Here is a 16888-nt window from a genome sequence, read left to right on the forward strand (position 1 = left end):
AAAAGATGGCATATTTATTAGACTACAGCATATATAGCAAGAATGCTAGATTTGAATGGAGTGAAATCAATATCTGAAATTGAGGAAGCATTTAGGTTGAAAACAAATAGGTGATCATTTATAAATAAAGCTTTAGTTAACATTTATTCTTAAATAAAATATTACAAATTTTACTTTCATTGTTACTTAACATCCCAGGATTCTTCTGGGGATGCACCAACTATGAGGAACTAACCACAGCAGTGAATAATTCATGTGGAATATTGAGTCATAGATAAAAGGGAAGAGCAGTTGACTGGTTTTTTTCCAAGAAACTGCTAATGTTACATTACATTTTATTGAACCGGCTTCAAAAAATAACAGAGGCTGAACATTATTATTGCCGTTATTACCTTTCCTTTCCAAGTGCCATATCTTGTCCTCTCTTGAATTGATACTTTCTGATTGCTTTTGCTTACTTTAGAGATTTTCTTTTTTGTAGTAAAAAATGCTTGACTAGAACCTCTCATATTTGAATTTCTTCTAGCTATAACCACTTGCTATCAAATTTAAGTAATCTCCCTTATCTTATTGGAATCCATTTGTTTATTTCCAACCTACACCTTTCATTTAATATATGGATCTGTTCTTTGGTGCCCTTTCTCTCTACCTACAAAGGACAAATGTGTGTTTCATTAGTCACAGTCATAGCTACAGCCCCACATCATCCAAGGAACCAGGACAGCTGACGTGACTTCTGTGCAAATATGACTATGGCAGGACTATGTGTGACTGAAAGACTCCGTAGGTCCAATTCACCTTGGATTAAGCAAGGGAACAGATTTCTAGGACGTTGAAAACAGCTGTGATGGAGCAAACAGGCCATTTAGTGAGGGTCACAGATGCGTGGCCTGGTTTGGACTATTTGCCTCTTTTCATTTTCAGAAAAGCTTCAGCTGCCAATACTGCTCTGAATTTCCTATCAAGCTCATCAATGTTAGTGGAAATTGTGTTATTCACCCTGTTGTAGGAATCTAACAATTCACCAAGTCCTTCTGTTTGTTTTGGGTGTTTTGTTTAATGGTTTGGGGATTATTATTATTTTTTTTTTTTTAGCTTTTTTGTTTTTGGCTATTGTTCAGGGAAACTAAGGTCAGAGTTTCTTATGCCCAGCTTTAAAGCTGTTAAGATTTTCTTCCCTATATTTGATGAAATGTCCTATTCTGTATAGAAGAAATATCCAAATTGGATTCAAATTTAGCTTTGTGAGTTGTAGAAACTCTCTTGGTTCAGCAGGAGCAACTTGGGATGGAGCTTTGGACAAAGAAAAGTCAAGGCAGGTCCAGTCCCTCTCACTTTGTGCTCCCCAACCTCTCATCTTCAATTGCTAAAAAAAAAAAAAAAAAAGAATCACGGGGGTCTTATTTTGCTATAACAAAAATACCATAAACTGGGTGGCTTAAACAAGAAATATTTATTTCTCATTCTGGAACCTGGGAAGTCCCAGATCAAGGTGCTACAGACTTGGCATCTATGAAAGCCTGCTTTCCTGGTTCATAGACAGTAGTCTTTTCACTGTGTCCTCACATGGAGGAAGGGGCAAGAGCTCTCTGGGGCTTCTTTTATAAGGTCACTAAACCCACTTGTGAGGGCTCCACCCTCATGACCTAATCACCTCCCAAAAGCCCCACCTCCCAACACCATCACATCGGGATTCGGATTTTAATATATGAATTCGTGGAGTTGTGAGAGGCACAATACTCAGTCCATACAGCAGGTAACCAGAGTTGTTAGTGTCAAGAGAAGCTGAAAGATAGCATCAGTAAAATATAATTTGTGTAACCAGTACATCTTACTTCACAGGTTGTTTGTTGAATAACAGGCAATCTTGCCCCAGGAGGGTCCCTGATGCCGCACCGGAGCCCTCAATATCCATATTAGCAGGAATTTAGTTTGATCTCTTGGATCTCCTCATCCCTTCCATACATGTAGAAATTCCAGGATTCAGAGATGCTAAAACAGAGGGAATTCTGTTTGTTTCTATCCTACTACTTTGCTTCTTTGGAGCCAAATGCACTCCCTTATGGCTGGAGAATTTCACCACCGCTACCAAAGCTGGGTGGCTTAGGAGTGAGCAGGCACATGGAAGGCAGATGAAGCTACAGCGGAGGCCTGGACAGCCGGGAGTGGCTTCCTCTGCCTGATGCTGCTGTTTCTGAAGGTGCTTAAATAGAATCCAAAGTGATCAGCTGAGGATGGCCTCTGCAGTGCACCCCCTGCCCAGCCTCTGGTGGTTCTTCTAGGCTCCCTGGAAGGGGACCCCAATCCCGTGGTGCTAGGCTAGGTCAAGAAGCTCCACACCAGCCTTCCTGGGCTTTCAACTGCAGCTCTTAAGATTCCACGACCCAGCCTTTTCCAAGGTCAGGCGTCCCATCCTGGATGCTGGTTTCAGGAACCTCAAAGACCTCTCATTCGTGTAGCTACCCCCTAGAAATAGAAGCTCCTTCTATTTTAGGCCCCAGCCCAGATTCAGATTCTACCACCAAATGAGTAAAAAGACAGGAAAATCTCACCAACAACTGTTATTATGCAATCTCTGACTTCTGTATCTTAAAATCTGTTTAGATACAAGGCAGTCATCTTCTTTTATGTGTAATGTTTTCTTGGAAAAGTGAATAACAGCCAAATGTGAGAATTTTGAAAGAATTCCTGGGATCTGGGCTAAAAATTCATTTAACTATATATTCATATGCACTAGTGCTAAAAGTGGCTGCTTCTTATCATAAGGAATGGGGGCACAAAGTCAGGAAATAGCTGTTTTTTATAAAACAACATCTAGAACGATTTGACTTTAAAATACGACCATTTGTAGATTTGTTAACATAAAAAGAAAAAATTTAAAAGTAAATACTGCTTTAAGATAAACAAAAAAGCTTTGGAGAGAAGTGAATCACGTATAGATTCAGGAAATAGAGTGACTTTAGATTTCTAAGCAACAACAATAGAAGCCAGAGGTAATGGAGAAGTGCTTTCTAGTTTCTGAGAGAAATGATTTCCAAATTAGAATTCTAGTCTCAAATTCTTATGTCTGACAGTAGAATAAAGACACCTTTAGGCATGCAAGGCATATTGGCCAGGCTAGTTTAATATAGTAGAAGTTATACGAGCCAGTTGCTATGGTCTGAATATTAGTGTCTCTCCCAAATTTATATGTTGAAATCCTAATGCCCAGTGCGATGGCATTAGGAGGGTGGTGAACGGCCCTCATGAATGAGATTAACATCTTTTATAAAAGAGACCCAAGAAAGCTCCCTTGCCCCTTCTGCTATGTGAGGACACAGCAAGAAGTTGGCAGTCTATAACCTTGAAGGGGGCCTTCACCAGAAGCTGAGCATGCTGGCACCCTGATCTCGTACTTCCAGCCTCCAGAACTGTGAGGAATAAATTTCTATTGGTTTTAAGCCACCCAGTCTGGGGTATTCTTTTATAGCAGACTGGATACCAGTTTAAGCCAAAAAGGCCTAGTTATGAGATAGAGTTCACAGACCAAAGGGAAGGAAATGGACTGTGGTTGCACAAGTGACACCCCAGCACCATGCCACAGAGCTGCCTAGCGAGGGAGTCATTGCCTCTGACAGAAACCATCAAGCCAGGAGGCTGCTGTCTCTGGTTCCAGGTTCTACGTGTGCCATCACTTCGGACTCCAGGACTCTGCCGTGCTGCCTCACCCAGATCTGCACCTGTCAGATGGAAGCCTTAGGCCCTGCCTCTTTCCCAAGTAATCCAGTTCTGGATCCAGATTCTGACTCTGGCAAAGACGCAGCTGAGGAGTATAATCAAAACGGTATGTCTGCAATCCAACAACTAGAAAATGACCTAAAAAATGTCTTTCTTTAAGAAGGAGGGGTGTTCAAAAATGTGGGGCAGCCTGAATAATAAATGACCACTACATGCTGACTTGAAATTTTACCTTTTATGGACTCTTTTTTAGGAAGGAACCAGAAAATATTAGTTTCCTCACCAAACAAGGGAATGAATCAAGAAAGAGGGAGATACAAAATTAGGAAATAGGAGATCTAACACAGGGAGGTGGGCAAAGGAAGTTTCAAGATGATAATAAAGGGAAGGTTTAATCAGCACTCTGGTGTGGTCAGGAAGATGGAGCTTGTACAGAGGGATGGGAATGGGGGAGGGGAAGAATCAGGAAGATCACCTGATGTTTTCAACTGATGTATCCAACAACTCTGTCAGAGAATTAGGACAGAGAGCACTGAACAATGGTGGCAGGGCATGGAGAGAGGCAAGTATTAACCCTAAGAAAATAAAAAGTTACGTAAGAAAGGAAATAAAATCTTAGCATGCTACAGGTCTTAACTTTAAATAGCGTTCACATGGGCATGATAGATAGGAGCTGGAGTAAGAAGAGGAAGAGAACTTGGAAGGGAAAATACAGAGGGTTCAAGTCCCCATCTCCTACATTAAGAAACCAAAGATAATATCTAACATTTAAAAATCAAGAAACGGTAACATAAGCATGTTACTTAGAATGTGGAAGTAAACACCAGAAGAAATATTTTTTTTTTAAATGTCGAAATATGTTGTCTTGAGGGAGCAGAAATTTGGAGTAGGAAGGGGTGAAGACTGCTGTTTTCACTATAAGCCTGACAGCATTATTTCACTTTTAAAGTCACATATATATGCATACATACATAAATACATATACAGTTATAGACAGATAGGTAGATAGATAAATTAAATTTTTAAAAATAAATGTAGACAAAAGCATCTCTTGGTATGCACTTGTAGCCTCTCGGTCCTTAAGACTCATACATCTGTTGTCTCTAATTCTCCCCTCTTTATGGTACACCTGTTCATGCTATAAACCTTTCTCTCATCCTGTCAAAATGACAAACTACATTGGCCACTGGCTGCTTCCTGAAAATCAACCCTAGAGAAACTAGAGAAGCTAGAGGGAAACTTGGATTTGAGGAACTAATGACCAAGAATAAATAAAATAAAACACTATGAGGAGTCCCTGGGGAGTCTGAGGACTCAGAAGTGTTACGTGGGTGGTGTGGGGGGCGGATAGGAGGGAAAGGAGAGGAAGGATAGGCAGGGAAGGCAGCAGGCAGGGAAGGCAGCTAAGGTGGCTATGAGAAGAGAGGTGAAAGGAGAGCTTCTGTCCTGCTCTCGCTTCTCCCCACTGTCGACAGTCACAGCCTGCCAGGCACCGCAGAAACTGGCAGCAACAGCCAGGGATGCAGGGGTCGAGACGGTACAAGAGACACGCAAAAGCCCTGCAGGAGAAAGGAGAGATGGAAAGGATGGGTGTGTACGGACCTTGGGTATTCTTCAAACCCCTAGGGCGGGGAGACTGAATCAATGCAGACGGCTTCTAGAGAGTTTAAATGGGAAAGACATACTAAAGAAGGTATTTGTGGATGACGGGCAAATTAGAATGATCACTGTCAGTTCTATGGTCCTTGAGGCTCTCTCCCCTGGCTTTATTTCACCTACAGGTACATCAACTGAAGGCTGGACTGTAGCCATTTCCCAGCACAGAACCATGTGTAGTAAGTGATACTCTAAGGCAGGGCTCCCCAACCCCCCTGGCCGCAGACTGGTAGCAGTTGGAGCCTACCAGCGAACTGGCCGCACAGCAGGAGGTGAGCGGTGGCAAGCAAGGGAAGCTTCATCTGCCGCTCCCCATCGCTCGCATTACAGCCCGAACCATCCCCGGAAAAACTGTCTTCCAGGAAACCTGCTCCTGGTGCCAAAAAGGTTGTGGACTGCTGCTCTAAGGGGGAAGAGAGTTCTTCAGAAGAAATAACCAGAAAGCTATATAAGGAATACAACTACTACATGAGAAAGATAACAAACTCAACAATATAAACTATCTAAATTATACAGAATTATAGGAGAAGATGGACACGAAATTAAATAATGATGATAAGTATGTTAAGAGGCTAAGACTGATATCAGCAGTGTGAAGCAAGAACAAGAAAACATAAGAAAGGACTAAATTGAGTAGTGGGTACAAAATATGTAATAGCTAGAGTGAAAAAGGCAATAGATAAGATACATAGCAAGATGGACAAAGGTGATGAATAAATCACTGAGTTGGAAGATCAGATTGAGAAACTCTCCTATAGGTCAGCAGGAAAGGATACAGAGACAAAAAATACAAAGAAGCTAGGAGATATAGATGGTGGAAGGAAAAGGGCCAACATCTGTGAGCCGTGGCTTTGTGCCATGTCAGCCTAGCTAGGCTGAATTTCCTTTCCCCAAACCCCTTTCTTGTATATGTCCAGTTAAAGTGAACCCTAAATAAGATCCCTGTGAAAGGTTCTAAGGGCATTGTCACTTACCTGCCAGCTCACCTCATTGCTATGAAGAAGCAGTGGCGCCTCCAAATGCTGCACCTTCCATAGATCTCCTTAAGGTTCTCTGATTCCTGGACCAGGTGCGTGTTTGGCCATTGTGATAAAAGGCCCTGATTTCTGCAAGAAACACATATAATCAAGGTTAGAGGCAACAAGAACTAACATGAGTTTCAGTCTGTCCACAGGTTCCAGCTTGTGCTTGTACAAGGGTTCCAACTCGTCCTGCTCACCCCTACCTGACTTCTATCTTCCCTTCCCAACTGCCTGTTCTGTAGTTTTAAAGCTTCAGCACTGGAAGTGAAATGAATATATATGTGTGTATATATGTATATATGTATACACACATATACACATATGTATACAAATATGTGTATATATATATTTTAAGATCATTACATTTGAAAGACAAATTCACTGGATATAAAGTTCTACGTTAGAATTTATTTTCTTATAATATTTAAAAAGTATTTTTCCCAGGACTTCCCTGGTTGCACAGTGGTTAAGAATCTGCCTACCAATGCAGGGGACATGGGTTCAATCCCTAGTCCAAGAAGATCCCACATGCGGAAGAGCAACTAAACCCATGCACCACAACTACTGAGCCTGCGCTCTAGAGCCCATGAGTCACAGCTACTGAGCTCGCATGCTGTAACTACTGAAGCCTGAGTGCTTAGAGCCTGTGCTCCCCACTGCAGTGAGAAACCTGCACACCACAACAAAGAGTAGCCCCCACTCACTGCAACTACAGAAATCCCATGCATAGCAACAAAGACCCAACACAGCCAAAAAATAAAATAAAGAAAAATTAATTTTTTTAAAAAAAAACTATTTTTTCCATTTGTCATCTTGTGCCCACTGTTCAATTTGATTCTTATTCTAGTTGATGATCTCTTCCTTATTTCTGGAAGTTTTAAAAATTCTTTCCTTGGATATACAGACATTGATAAATTTAAGAAAGTAATAGAATAAGTAAACATGAGCAAGGGTCTTAAAACCAGCTACACTTGAACAAAAATAGAATAATTTTTTGAACCAGCAGAAAATGCAATAAATTGAAATAAAGAAATTACAATAAATGTAAGCAGATTTAACTCACAAATAAAAAGAGAATTACTTTCTGATGGTATTAAGAAATAAAAACAAAATCCAAAAATATGTTGCATATGAGAAAAAATCTGAGAAGCTAAAGACACAAAAAGTTTGAAAAATGAAAGAGTTCAAGATGAAAAAAAAATCTAAATCATGAAAGAAGGCTGAAATAGCAATCATAATAGCTGATTTAGAAAAAAAAATTAAGGTAAAAGGTAAACAAAAAATAGAGTGAGAAGAGACAACCATCACAAACATACATGCACCTAATAATAGGTCACAATAACTGACAGCATATGGAGAGAAACATATAAAGAGTTGCTTTTAAAAGCAAACTATCAAAAATGTATTAAGCAAACAAAAATTAAGCAGACCTTTATCTAAACAGTATAACTAGTAGGCTTATACTATTAGCTACATTGTTCAGATCTTTGACAGCGGTATGCTATGTATAATATATATGCTTTGATACATATGCTATAGTAGTTCATGCAACAAGTAGCAAATACACATTTTTAGAAGCATACACATATTTAAACTAACAGAAGAGAAAAAGAAGACAACAAAAGGCCTACAGGAAGTCTCAATAAACTTGCCAGGAACAATATCATGCAGATGAATTAATATTAGAAATGAATAACAGGAAAGTTTTTTTTAAATGTCCTATATTTTGAAAATATCATATTATTAGATAACTCATAGGTTAAAAATTAAATTATAATCAAAACGAAAGACTATCTAGAATTGAATGAACATGAAAACACAAAATGTGTGGGACATACCTAAAGCAGTATTAGAAGGAGAATTTACACCTTTAAATATGCTTATCAGGAAACAATAAAAGTTGAAAAGAAATATGCTAACCATCCAACTCAGGAAGTTATAAGAAAGAGCATCAAAGCAAACCCAAAGAAGAAAAAGGATATAATAAAGGAAAAGAAACAATATAATGATTTTTTTAAGTAGATGAAATTAATAAAACTAAGACTGATCAAGAGAAAAAGAAGACAACAAAAGTAAATAAAACACAGATCAAAATGAAGATGGAGAAATAACCTCAGATTTAAAAAACAAACATAAAATGGATAAATTCCTAGAAAACATAAGATGCCAAACTGGCACAAGAATAAAAAGGGAATTTAAAATAGACTTACAAGGATCAAAGAAATTTAATTGGTAGTTAAAACTCCATCCCAAATTGCTCTAGGCCTGGATGCTTTTTAAATAGACTCTATCAAACTGTTAAAAAACACAATTCCTATGTTATATAAGTCATTACAGAAAATGCAAAAAGAAAGAATAATCCTCAGTTTATTTTCTGAAGCTAATCTATCTCATTTCCCTTAATGCCTCTGGCTTTCAAGCCACGGTCTGGAAAGTTCCCCATCCCATGTTATAGAGGAATTCATCCATGTCTTGCCTTGTACTTGCATGGGTTCATCTTATTTTTACGTTTGTCTTTCTCATCCATTTGGAATTTATTCTGGTATATACCGTAAATAATGAATCCAATTTTCTCTATTCCATATGGCTACACACATTGGTGTACTGGAGCTGGCTCATGTCAGCTCACAAGAGCTGATTGTTAAATTTTTAGGAATTTTGTGAGCTGATTGCTAAACATAGTCATTATTACAAAATAAATTATATAAACATACAATGAAATAAACCATGTTAAAAGCAAATCTAATAAATATTCACAACTCATCATCACTTCCTGATTATTTTAATATATTTTACTATTATCAAGGTTCTTTGGAGTTTTTTTGTCTGTTGTGGCTATATGGTGGTAAAACTATAGAATGGCATGCTGTACCTCTCTCTTCAAGCATTAAACATCATATCAATAGCATGAAATTGGCTATGGTGGGAGTATTCACATTGCGAAAGTTAGCAGTGCTAAAATCACAGCTTAATTTATTGTTTTGTTGACTGTATACTACAGACATTACTATGGCTAGTAGGCCAAATGCAGTCTGCCACTTGTTTTTGTAAATAAAATTTATTGGACCACACCACACCCATTTTTTGACCTATTGTCTATGGCTGTTTTTCTGCTATAATGGCAGAGGTGAATAATTGCAACAAATACTATACGGCCCAAAAAAGCCTAAAGTATTTCCTATCTGACCCTTAGAGAAAGTTTGCTGGCCTTTGGTCTCTACTTAAGACGATGTAGAAAATGTCAACAATGTAGATTCATCTGAAAAATGCTTCTTGTCTGTAGCTGTTAGAATACCACAAAAAATTGAGAAATAATCTTCCAATATTTGAAACCTATTATACAGTTCAGTAAAGAAGTCACTCATGTCCTTGACAAATGTCAAGATTCAACATTGTCATTTCACTTTCAGCTTATTCATTAATGTAAATGACAATATCAACCTACATTCACATGAGAGCTACACTCATCAATTACAACCATAGGTTGGTTATGGATAAGAATGTGGCAAAAATCAAAGAAAGCATTCTGTGGAAATCAATTAATTATATGGAGATGACAATAGAGAATATTGTAAATTTTATTACTATTAATAAGTTACTTGCTAAATATCCTTTATATCAGCAAAATTAACAGTATACATATATACATGAATAAATATGTGCATGTATATAGATATATATTGATATATATATGTATATGTGTATGTATTAAACATTTATCAGCACAATACTGGTTACACAGCATCTCGATTTCACTTATTAAAAAGTTTATATCTCTCGTTTAAAGTGAACACAATGAAACTGTTATCTGTGACTTCCATCCAGAACTATAAAGCAAGAAACACTGTTTTAATAGTTTGGTCAGCTGAGTTCCATTCACAAAAACTATGCTAAATTTTCCTAACTGTGCTAATCTTTCTGTAAGTAAACCACAATCTTTTATTATTAAAAATACTTATTTCAAAAAAAGTATATTTTCCTTACTGATTTGAGATGCTTCCTTTATTGTATACTAAATTTCCATATGCAGTTTAGTCTATTTCTCATTACTCTCTTTGTCCTGCTTGTCTGTCTGTCTATTCATGTGTCAATACCAAACTATCTTAATTATAAAGGGTTTGTGGTTTGGTGTAATGTAACTGCAAATCCTCCCATTCTCTCACCCAATTGATGTTCTCTTTCAGGATGTTTTAACCATTCTTGCTTGTTTGTTCTTTCAGACAAGTTTTATAATCAACTCATGTTGCTCCAGGAGGGAAAATTCTGATGATACTATTATTGGGCATTTCATAGATTTATAAATTAAAATAGAGACAACATATTTTTTAATGATGTTGAGTTTTTCTATCCAAAAACAAGGCATCATTTTCCATTTGTTGAAATCAACTTTTGTAACCTTCAGGTTTATTTTCCTCATGTAGGTTCTGGATACCTCTAATTAAGTTCTACCTTGGCACTTTTTTTTTTTTTAAATCATAAAAGGCATCTTCTCCTCCATTACATTTTGTAATTGGGTTTTGTTTCTATCATGAAGGTTATTGATTTTGAATGTTAATTTTATAAGCTGCTACATTACTAAATTATTTTATTTGAGGTCATTTTTTATTAATTCCTTTGGGTTTTCCACATATATAATCATGTCATCTGAAAATAGAGTTCTAACTCTTCATGTCCAACTATTATATCCTCCAATTGTTTTCTCTTGTCTAGTTAAAATAGGTAAGAGCTTCAAAATAATGTTATATAGGAGTTGTATAATTTCTCTCTAGTACCTGACTTTAATGGGAAAGTCTTAATGTCTTCCACATTAAGTAACATGCAAGATTGGGAGATGAATTATATACATATTTTATCAAGTTGAAAAAGTATAGTAGGCTGAATAACGGCCCCCAAAGATATCAGATGCTATTCCTTAGAACCTGTAAAGGTTACCTTATATGACAAAAACTTGCATATATGAATAAATTAAGGATTTTGAGATGAAGAGATTATGCTGGATTATACATGTGGGTCCTAAATGCAATCATGTGTATCCTTATAAGAGGGAAACAGAGGGAGATTTGATATATACAGGAGATAAAACAACATAACCATGGTGGGAGAGATTAGAGTAATGTGGCCACAAGCCAAGGATTGTTGGCAGAGCCACCAGAAGGCGGAAGAGGCAAGGAACAGATTTTCCCCTAGAGTTTCCAGAGGGCGTGTGGCCCTGCCCACATCTTGATTTTAGCACAGTGTTACTGATTTTAGATGTCTGGCCTCCACAACTACAAAAGAATACGTTCCATTGTTTCAAGCCCCCAAATATCATAACTATTAGATAGCTCAGCATGGTTGCCAGATACAACATCAGCTTAAATATTTTAAACTTACAAAATCATAAAAGGCATATTATAAAATATAAAAGATAAAGTGCCATTCATAGTTCAAAACTACATAGAATCTAGGAATTAATTTAGAAAAGACTGCCATGGAGAAAAATTAAAGATTCAATGAAGAATATACAGATGATCTGAATAAATGGAGAGACAATTCAAATTTTTGAATGAGATGACAATATTATAAAGATGATAATTATCCTCAAATTGATCTACATATTCAATGTAATATCAATCAAAATGCCAGTTGCCTTTTTTGAAGAATTGATAAATTGAGTCTAAAAACTCTGTAGATGAACGAATGTCCACAAATAGCTAAACAATGAAAAAGAAGACTTGAAGGAAACGCACCATACCAGGCTATCAGATGTACAATGAAGCCATTACTAAAAAAGAAAAGTGTGGTTTGCACTGAAATAACAAATAGGCCAAAGCAACAAGACAGAATGCTAAGAATCAGACCTAGACTTATTCAGAATAAGTCCCAGAGTCTGACTTGATTTCCAATTCAGGTAGCACCACAAATCAATGGAAAAAGAATTAATTATTTAGAGTCACAATTAGGAAAATTGATTCACTACATGCAGAAAAATACAGTAATTCTTGACCAAAAGTGGTCACAAGTACATTAAAAAACCAAAGGTGAAAGACAAAACTATAAATAAGCAAACAAAAAACTATGAATAGGAGAAAATGTAGAAGAATATCTTCGTAACCTAGCAGTAAAGACTTTTTTAACAAAATCTCAAAGACACAAACCATAATGACAGAAACTTATGAATTTGATTAAAGCAAAACTAAGAATCTCCAGTCAATAAACAAAATGATGGATAGAGTTAATGGATAGAGATCTTCTTCCTGACAGAAGATCAAGAGAAGACATTTACAAAATGTAAACCTAACAAGGGACCAATATCAAGAGCATACACAGAAGTCTTGCAAAGCAACTAGAAAAAGACAGGAAACTAAAAAAAAAAAAAAAAAAAATAGACCAATGATATGACCAAGTAATTTACAGGAAAGGAAACTGAAATGCTAAGGAGCATATAAAGAGGTAGTCTAACTGTATTCAGAGAAATGCAAGTTAAACCAAACTGATGTCAGTTCTTCCCAACTTAATCCATCAATTCAATGAAATTTCAATAAAAATCCCAGCAAGTAGAAATAGAGACTCAGATGTAGAGAACAAATATATGGATACCAAGGGGGAAAGGGGTGGGGTGGGAGGAATTGGGAGATTGGGATTGACACATATATACTATTGATACTATGTATAAAATAGGCAACTGAGTGGAACATACTGTATAGCACAAGGAACTCTACTTAATGCTCTATGGTATCCTAAGAGGGAGAGAAATCCAAAAGGGAGGAGATGTCTGTATATGTATAGCTGATTCACTGTGCTGTGCAGTAGAAGCTAACACATTGTAAAGCAACTATGCTCCAATAAAAATTAATTTTAAAAAATCCCAGCAAGTTATTTTGTGGATGTTGACAAACTAATTCAAAGTTTTAATGAAGAGATAAAAGATCCAGGATAGCCAACACTATATTGAAGAAGCAGAACCAAATCAGAATACCACCTAACATCAAAACATACTATAATTCTACAGTAATCAAGACAGTGCAGTATTAGCAAAGGAACAGACATATAGATCAACGAAACAAAATAGAGAGCCCAGAAATATACGTAAATGTGGTCAACTGATCTTTGACAAAGAAGAAAATGTAGTCTTTTTTAAATTGAATAAATTTGACATGTAATATTATGTAAGTTATACAATGTGTTGCTTTGATACATTTGTATATCATAATATGATTGCAGAGGTAGCAATATTTATCACATTATATAATTGTATAATATTCAACAAATAGTGCTAGAACAACTAGACATCCTTGTACAAATAAATGAACCTAGACATAGAACTTATACCCTTCACAAAAATTAACCCAGAATGGCTTGTGGACCAAAATATAAAATGCAAAACCATAAAACTCTCAGAACATAACACAGAAGAAAATCTAAATGTCCTTGGGTTTCATGATATAACACCAAAGGCATGACCTGTGAAAGAAATAATTGATAAGCTGGATTTCATTAAAATTATCAAGAGAATGAGAAGACAAGCCGCAGACTGGAAGAAAGTATTTACGTGTAAAAGATACAAATAAAATACACAAAAATACTCCTAAAACTCAAAGTAAAAATACTAAAAACTCGATTAAAAATTGGAAAAATGACCTAAAGAGACCCCTCACCAGAGAAGATACACAGATGGCAAATGAGCATATGAAAAGATGCACCGCAGCATATGCCATTAGGGAAATCCAAATGAAAACAGTAATGAGACACCACTACACACCTATTAGGATGGCAGAAATCCAGAACACTGATAACACCAAATGCTGGTGAGGATGTTGAGCAGCTGGAACTCTTATTGCTGGTGGGAATGCAAAATGCTACAGCTATTTTGGAAGACAGTTTTGTGGTTTCTTACAAAACTAAACATACTCTTACCTACAATCCAACAATGGCACTTACTATTATTTACACAAATGAGTTGAAAATTTACACAAAAACCTGCACACAGATGTTTGTAGTAGCTTTATTCATAATTGCCATCAAGCAAAAGCTAAAAGAGTTCAGCACCACCAAACAAGCTCTATAAGAAATGTTTATTTCAGCACTCTTTACAATAGCCAGGACATGGAAGCAACCTAAATGCCCATCAACAAATGAATGGATACAGAAGATGTGGCATATATATACAATGGAATATTACTCAGCTATAAAAAGGGATGAGATGGAGCTATATGTAATGAGGTGGATAGAACTACAATCTGTCATACATAGTGAAGTAAGTCAGAAAGAGAAGGACAAATATTGTATGCTAACTCACATATACGGAATCTAAAAATGGTACTGATGAACTCAGTGACAAGAACAAGGAAGCAGATACAGAGAATGGACTGGAGAACTCGAGGTATGGGAGGGGGCGGGCAGTGAAGGGGAAACTGAGAAGAAGCGAGAGAGTAGCACAGACATATATATACTACCAACTGTAAAATAGTCAGTGGGAAGTTGTTGTATAACAAAGGGAGTCCAACTCGAGGATGGAAGATGCCTTAGAGGACTGGGGCAGGGAGGGTGGGGGGGACTTGAGGGGGGGGCGTCAAGGAAGGGAGGGAATATGGGGATATGTGTATAAAAACAGTTGATTGAACCTGGTGTACCCCCAAAAAAATAAAATAAAATAATAAAAAAAAAATAAAATAAAAAAAAAAAAAAAAAAAAAGAAATGTTAAAGGGAACTCTCTAAATAACAAAGAAAAGGCCACAACTAAAAACATGAAAATTATGAAAGGAAAAAGCTCTTTGGTAAAGGCAAGTATACAGTGAAGGTAGTAAATCAACCCCATACAAAGCTAGTAGGAAGGTTAAGAGACAAAAGTAGTAAAATTATCTATATCCACAATAAGCAGTTGCAGGATACACAAAACAATTAGACACAATTGACATTACTTGAAGGAAGACATCCTTCGATAGGTTAATGGATAAGTAAAATGTGATACATTCAGACAACAAATATTACTCAGCACTAAAATAAGTGAGTAATTAAGGAATGATATGGAGAAATCTCAAATGATACTACGAAGTGAAAGAAGCCAATCAGAAAAGGCTATATCCTACATGATTCCAACAATATAACAGTCTGGAGAAGGCAAAACTACAGAGACAATGAACAGATCCGTGATTGCCAGAGGTTAGGGAGGAGAGAGGGAAGAATCAGGGGAGCACAGAGGATTTTTAGGGCAGTGAAACTATTCTGTATGATACTATAATGGTGGACATATGTCGTTATACTTTTGTCAAAATCTATAGACTGTACAACACCAAGAGTGAACCCTAATGTAAACTTGAATTTTGGGCGACTATGTGTCAATGCAGGCTCATCAATTATAACTTATGCACCAGTCTCATGTAGGATGTTGATAGTGGAGGAGGCTGGGTGGGGGCAGGGTATACGTGGAAACTATTTTCCATTCAACTTTGCTGTGCTCTAAAAACTAAAGTTTATTTAAGAGATAAAAAAACAAAATGAGACATCCCTTTGCTCTGGTAATGTGGGCAGATACGGGAGAGCTGGGTAACGTCAAGAGTTGTTGGGGCAGGAGGGATGTCACACCCTGCTGGTGGGCATGTGGATGAGCGCACCCTCCGTAGCACAATCTGGCAAAGCTAAAGTGCCACCTGTGAGCTAATGTGTGCACATTTGTAGAACCCATTCCTGAGTACCTACCGCAAAGATAGTCTCACACACATCTGTAGGACATACAAGGGAATACACATTTCAGTACTGTTTGCTGGAGGATGTCTGGGTGCTCATTACCTAGAACGAGGGAAGGGAATACAAACAGGTCAAATATGGTTGTTGTAGCAGTTAGAATGCCACAGACCTGAAAAACACATGGCAATATGTATAATATTAAAAACAGTGAAAAAAGACACAGAATGGGTATAGAACACAGTACCACTAAAAGTGAATTTTAAATATATGGACCCCTGTAAACACATACAAATGAAAGGATCCACATTAAATACATTGAAATAGTTAATACCGAAGGGAGAATGCTTTCGTCCCGGCCATGGCTGAGCTAATCCAGAAGAAGCTACAGGGAGAGGTGGAGAAATATCAACAGCTACAGAAAGACTTGAGTAAATCCATGTCAGGGAGGCAGAAACTAGAGGCACAACTAACAGAAAATAATATTGTGAAGGAGGAACTGGCCCTGCTGGATGGGTCCAACGTGGTCTTTAAACTCCTGGGTCCTGTGCTGGTCAAACAGGAGCTGGGGGAAGCTCGGGCCACAGTGGGGAAAAGGCTGGACTACATCACAGCTGAGATTAAGCGATACGAATCCCAGCTCCGGGACCTAGAGCGGCAGTCAGAGCAACAGAGGGAGACCCTTGCTCAGCTGCAGCAGGAGTTCCAGTGGGCCCAGGTGGCAAAGGCAGGGGCTCCTGGGAAGGCCTGACCCCGTCCTGGGGGGAAGGGGAGGGGAGGGAATGAGGCAGCTGTAGGGTCTATACTGTAGCTAAAAAAATGTGAAAAT

General features: G+C 37.4%; 2 protein-coding genes across 2 annotated transcripts in view; one reads left to right on the plus strand and one right to left on the minus strand.

Annotated features, from left to right (window-relative positions):
• MEGF10 (multiple EGF like domains 10) overlaps positions 1-6406 on the minus strand; it is a 269700-nt gene extending 263294 nt beyond the window's left edge. Inside the window, exon 1 of the mRNA XM_057736130.1 lies at positions 6348-6406. The gene's annotated coding sequence lies outside the window, so the exon portion shown is untranslated. The remainder of the gene's footprint in view (positions 1-6347) is intronic.
• A 9988-nt stretch (positions 6407-16394) lies between these two features.
• On the plus strand, positions 16395-16888 carry LOC130853812 (prefoldin subunit 6-like). The gene has a single exon (XM_057736172.1). The coding sequence runs from the start codon at positions 16421-16423 to the stop codon at positions 16808-16810; it is 390 nt and encodes a 129-aa protein (XP_057592155.1). The 5' UTR covers positions 16395-16420; the 3' UTR covers positions 16811-16888.

The sequence above is a fragment of the Hippopotamus amphibius genome, chromosome 1, assembly GCF_030028045.1.
Source record: "Hippopotamus amphibius kiboko isolate mHipAmp2 chromosome 1, mHipAmp2.hap2, whole genome shotgun sequence".
Taxonomy (NCBI): Eukaryota; Metazoa; Chordata; class Mammalia; order Artiodactyla; family Hippopotamidae; genus Hippopotamus; species Hippopotamus amphibius.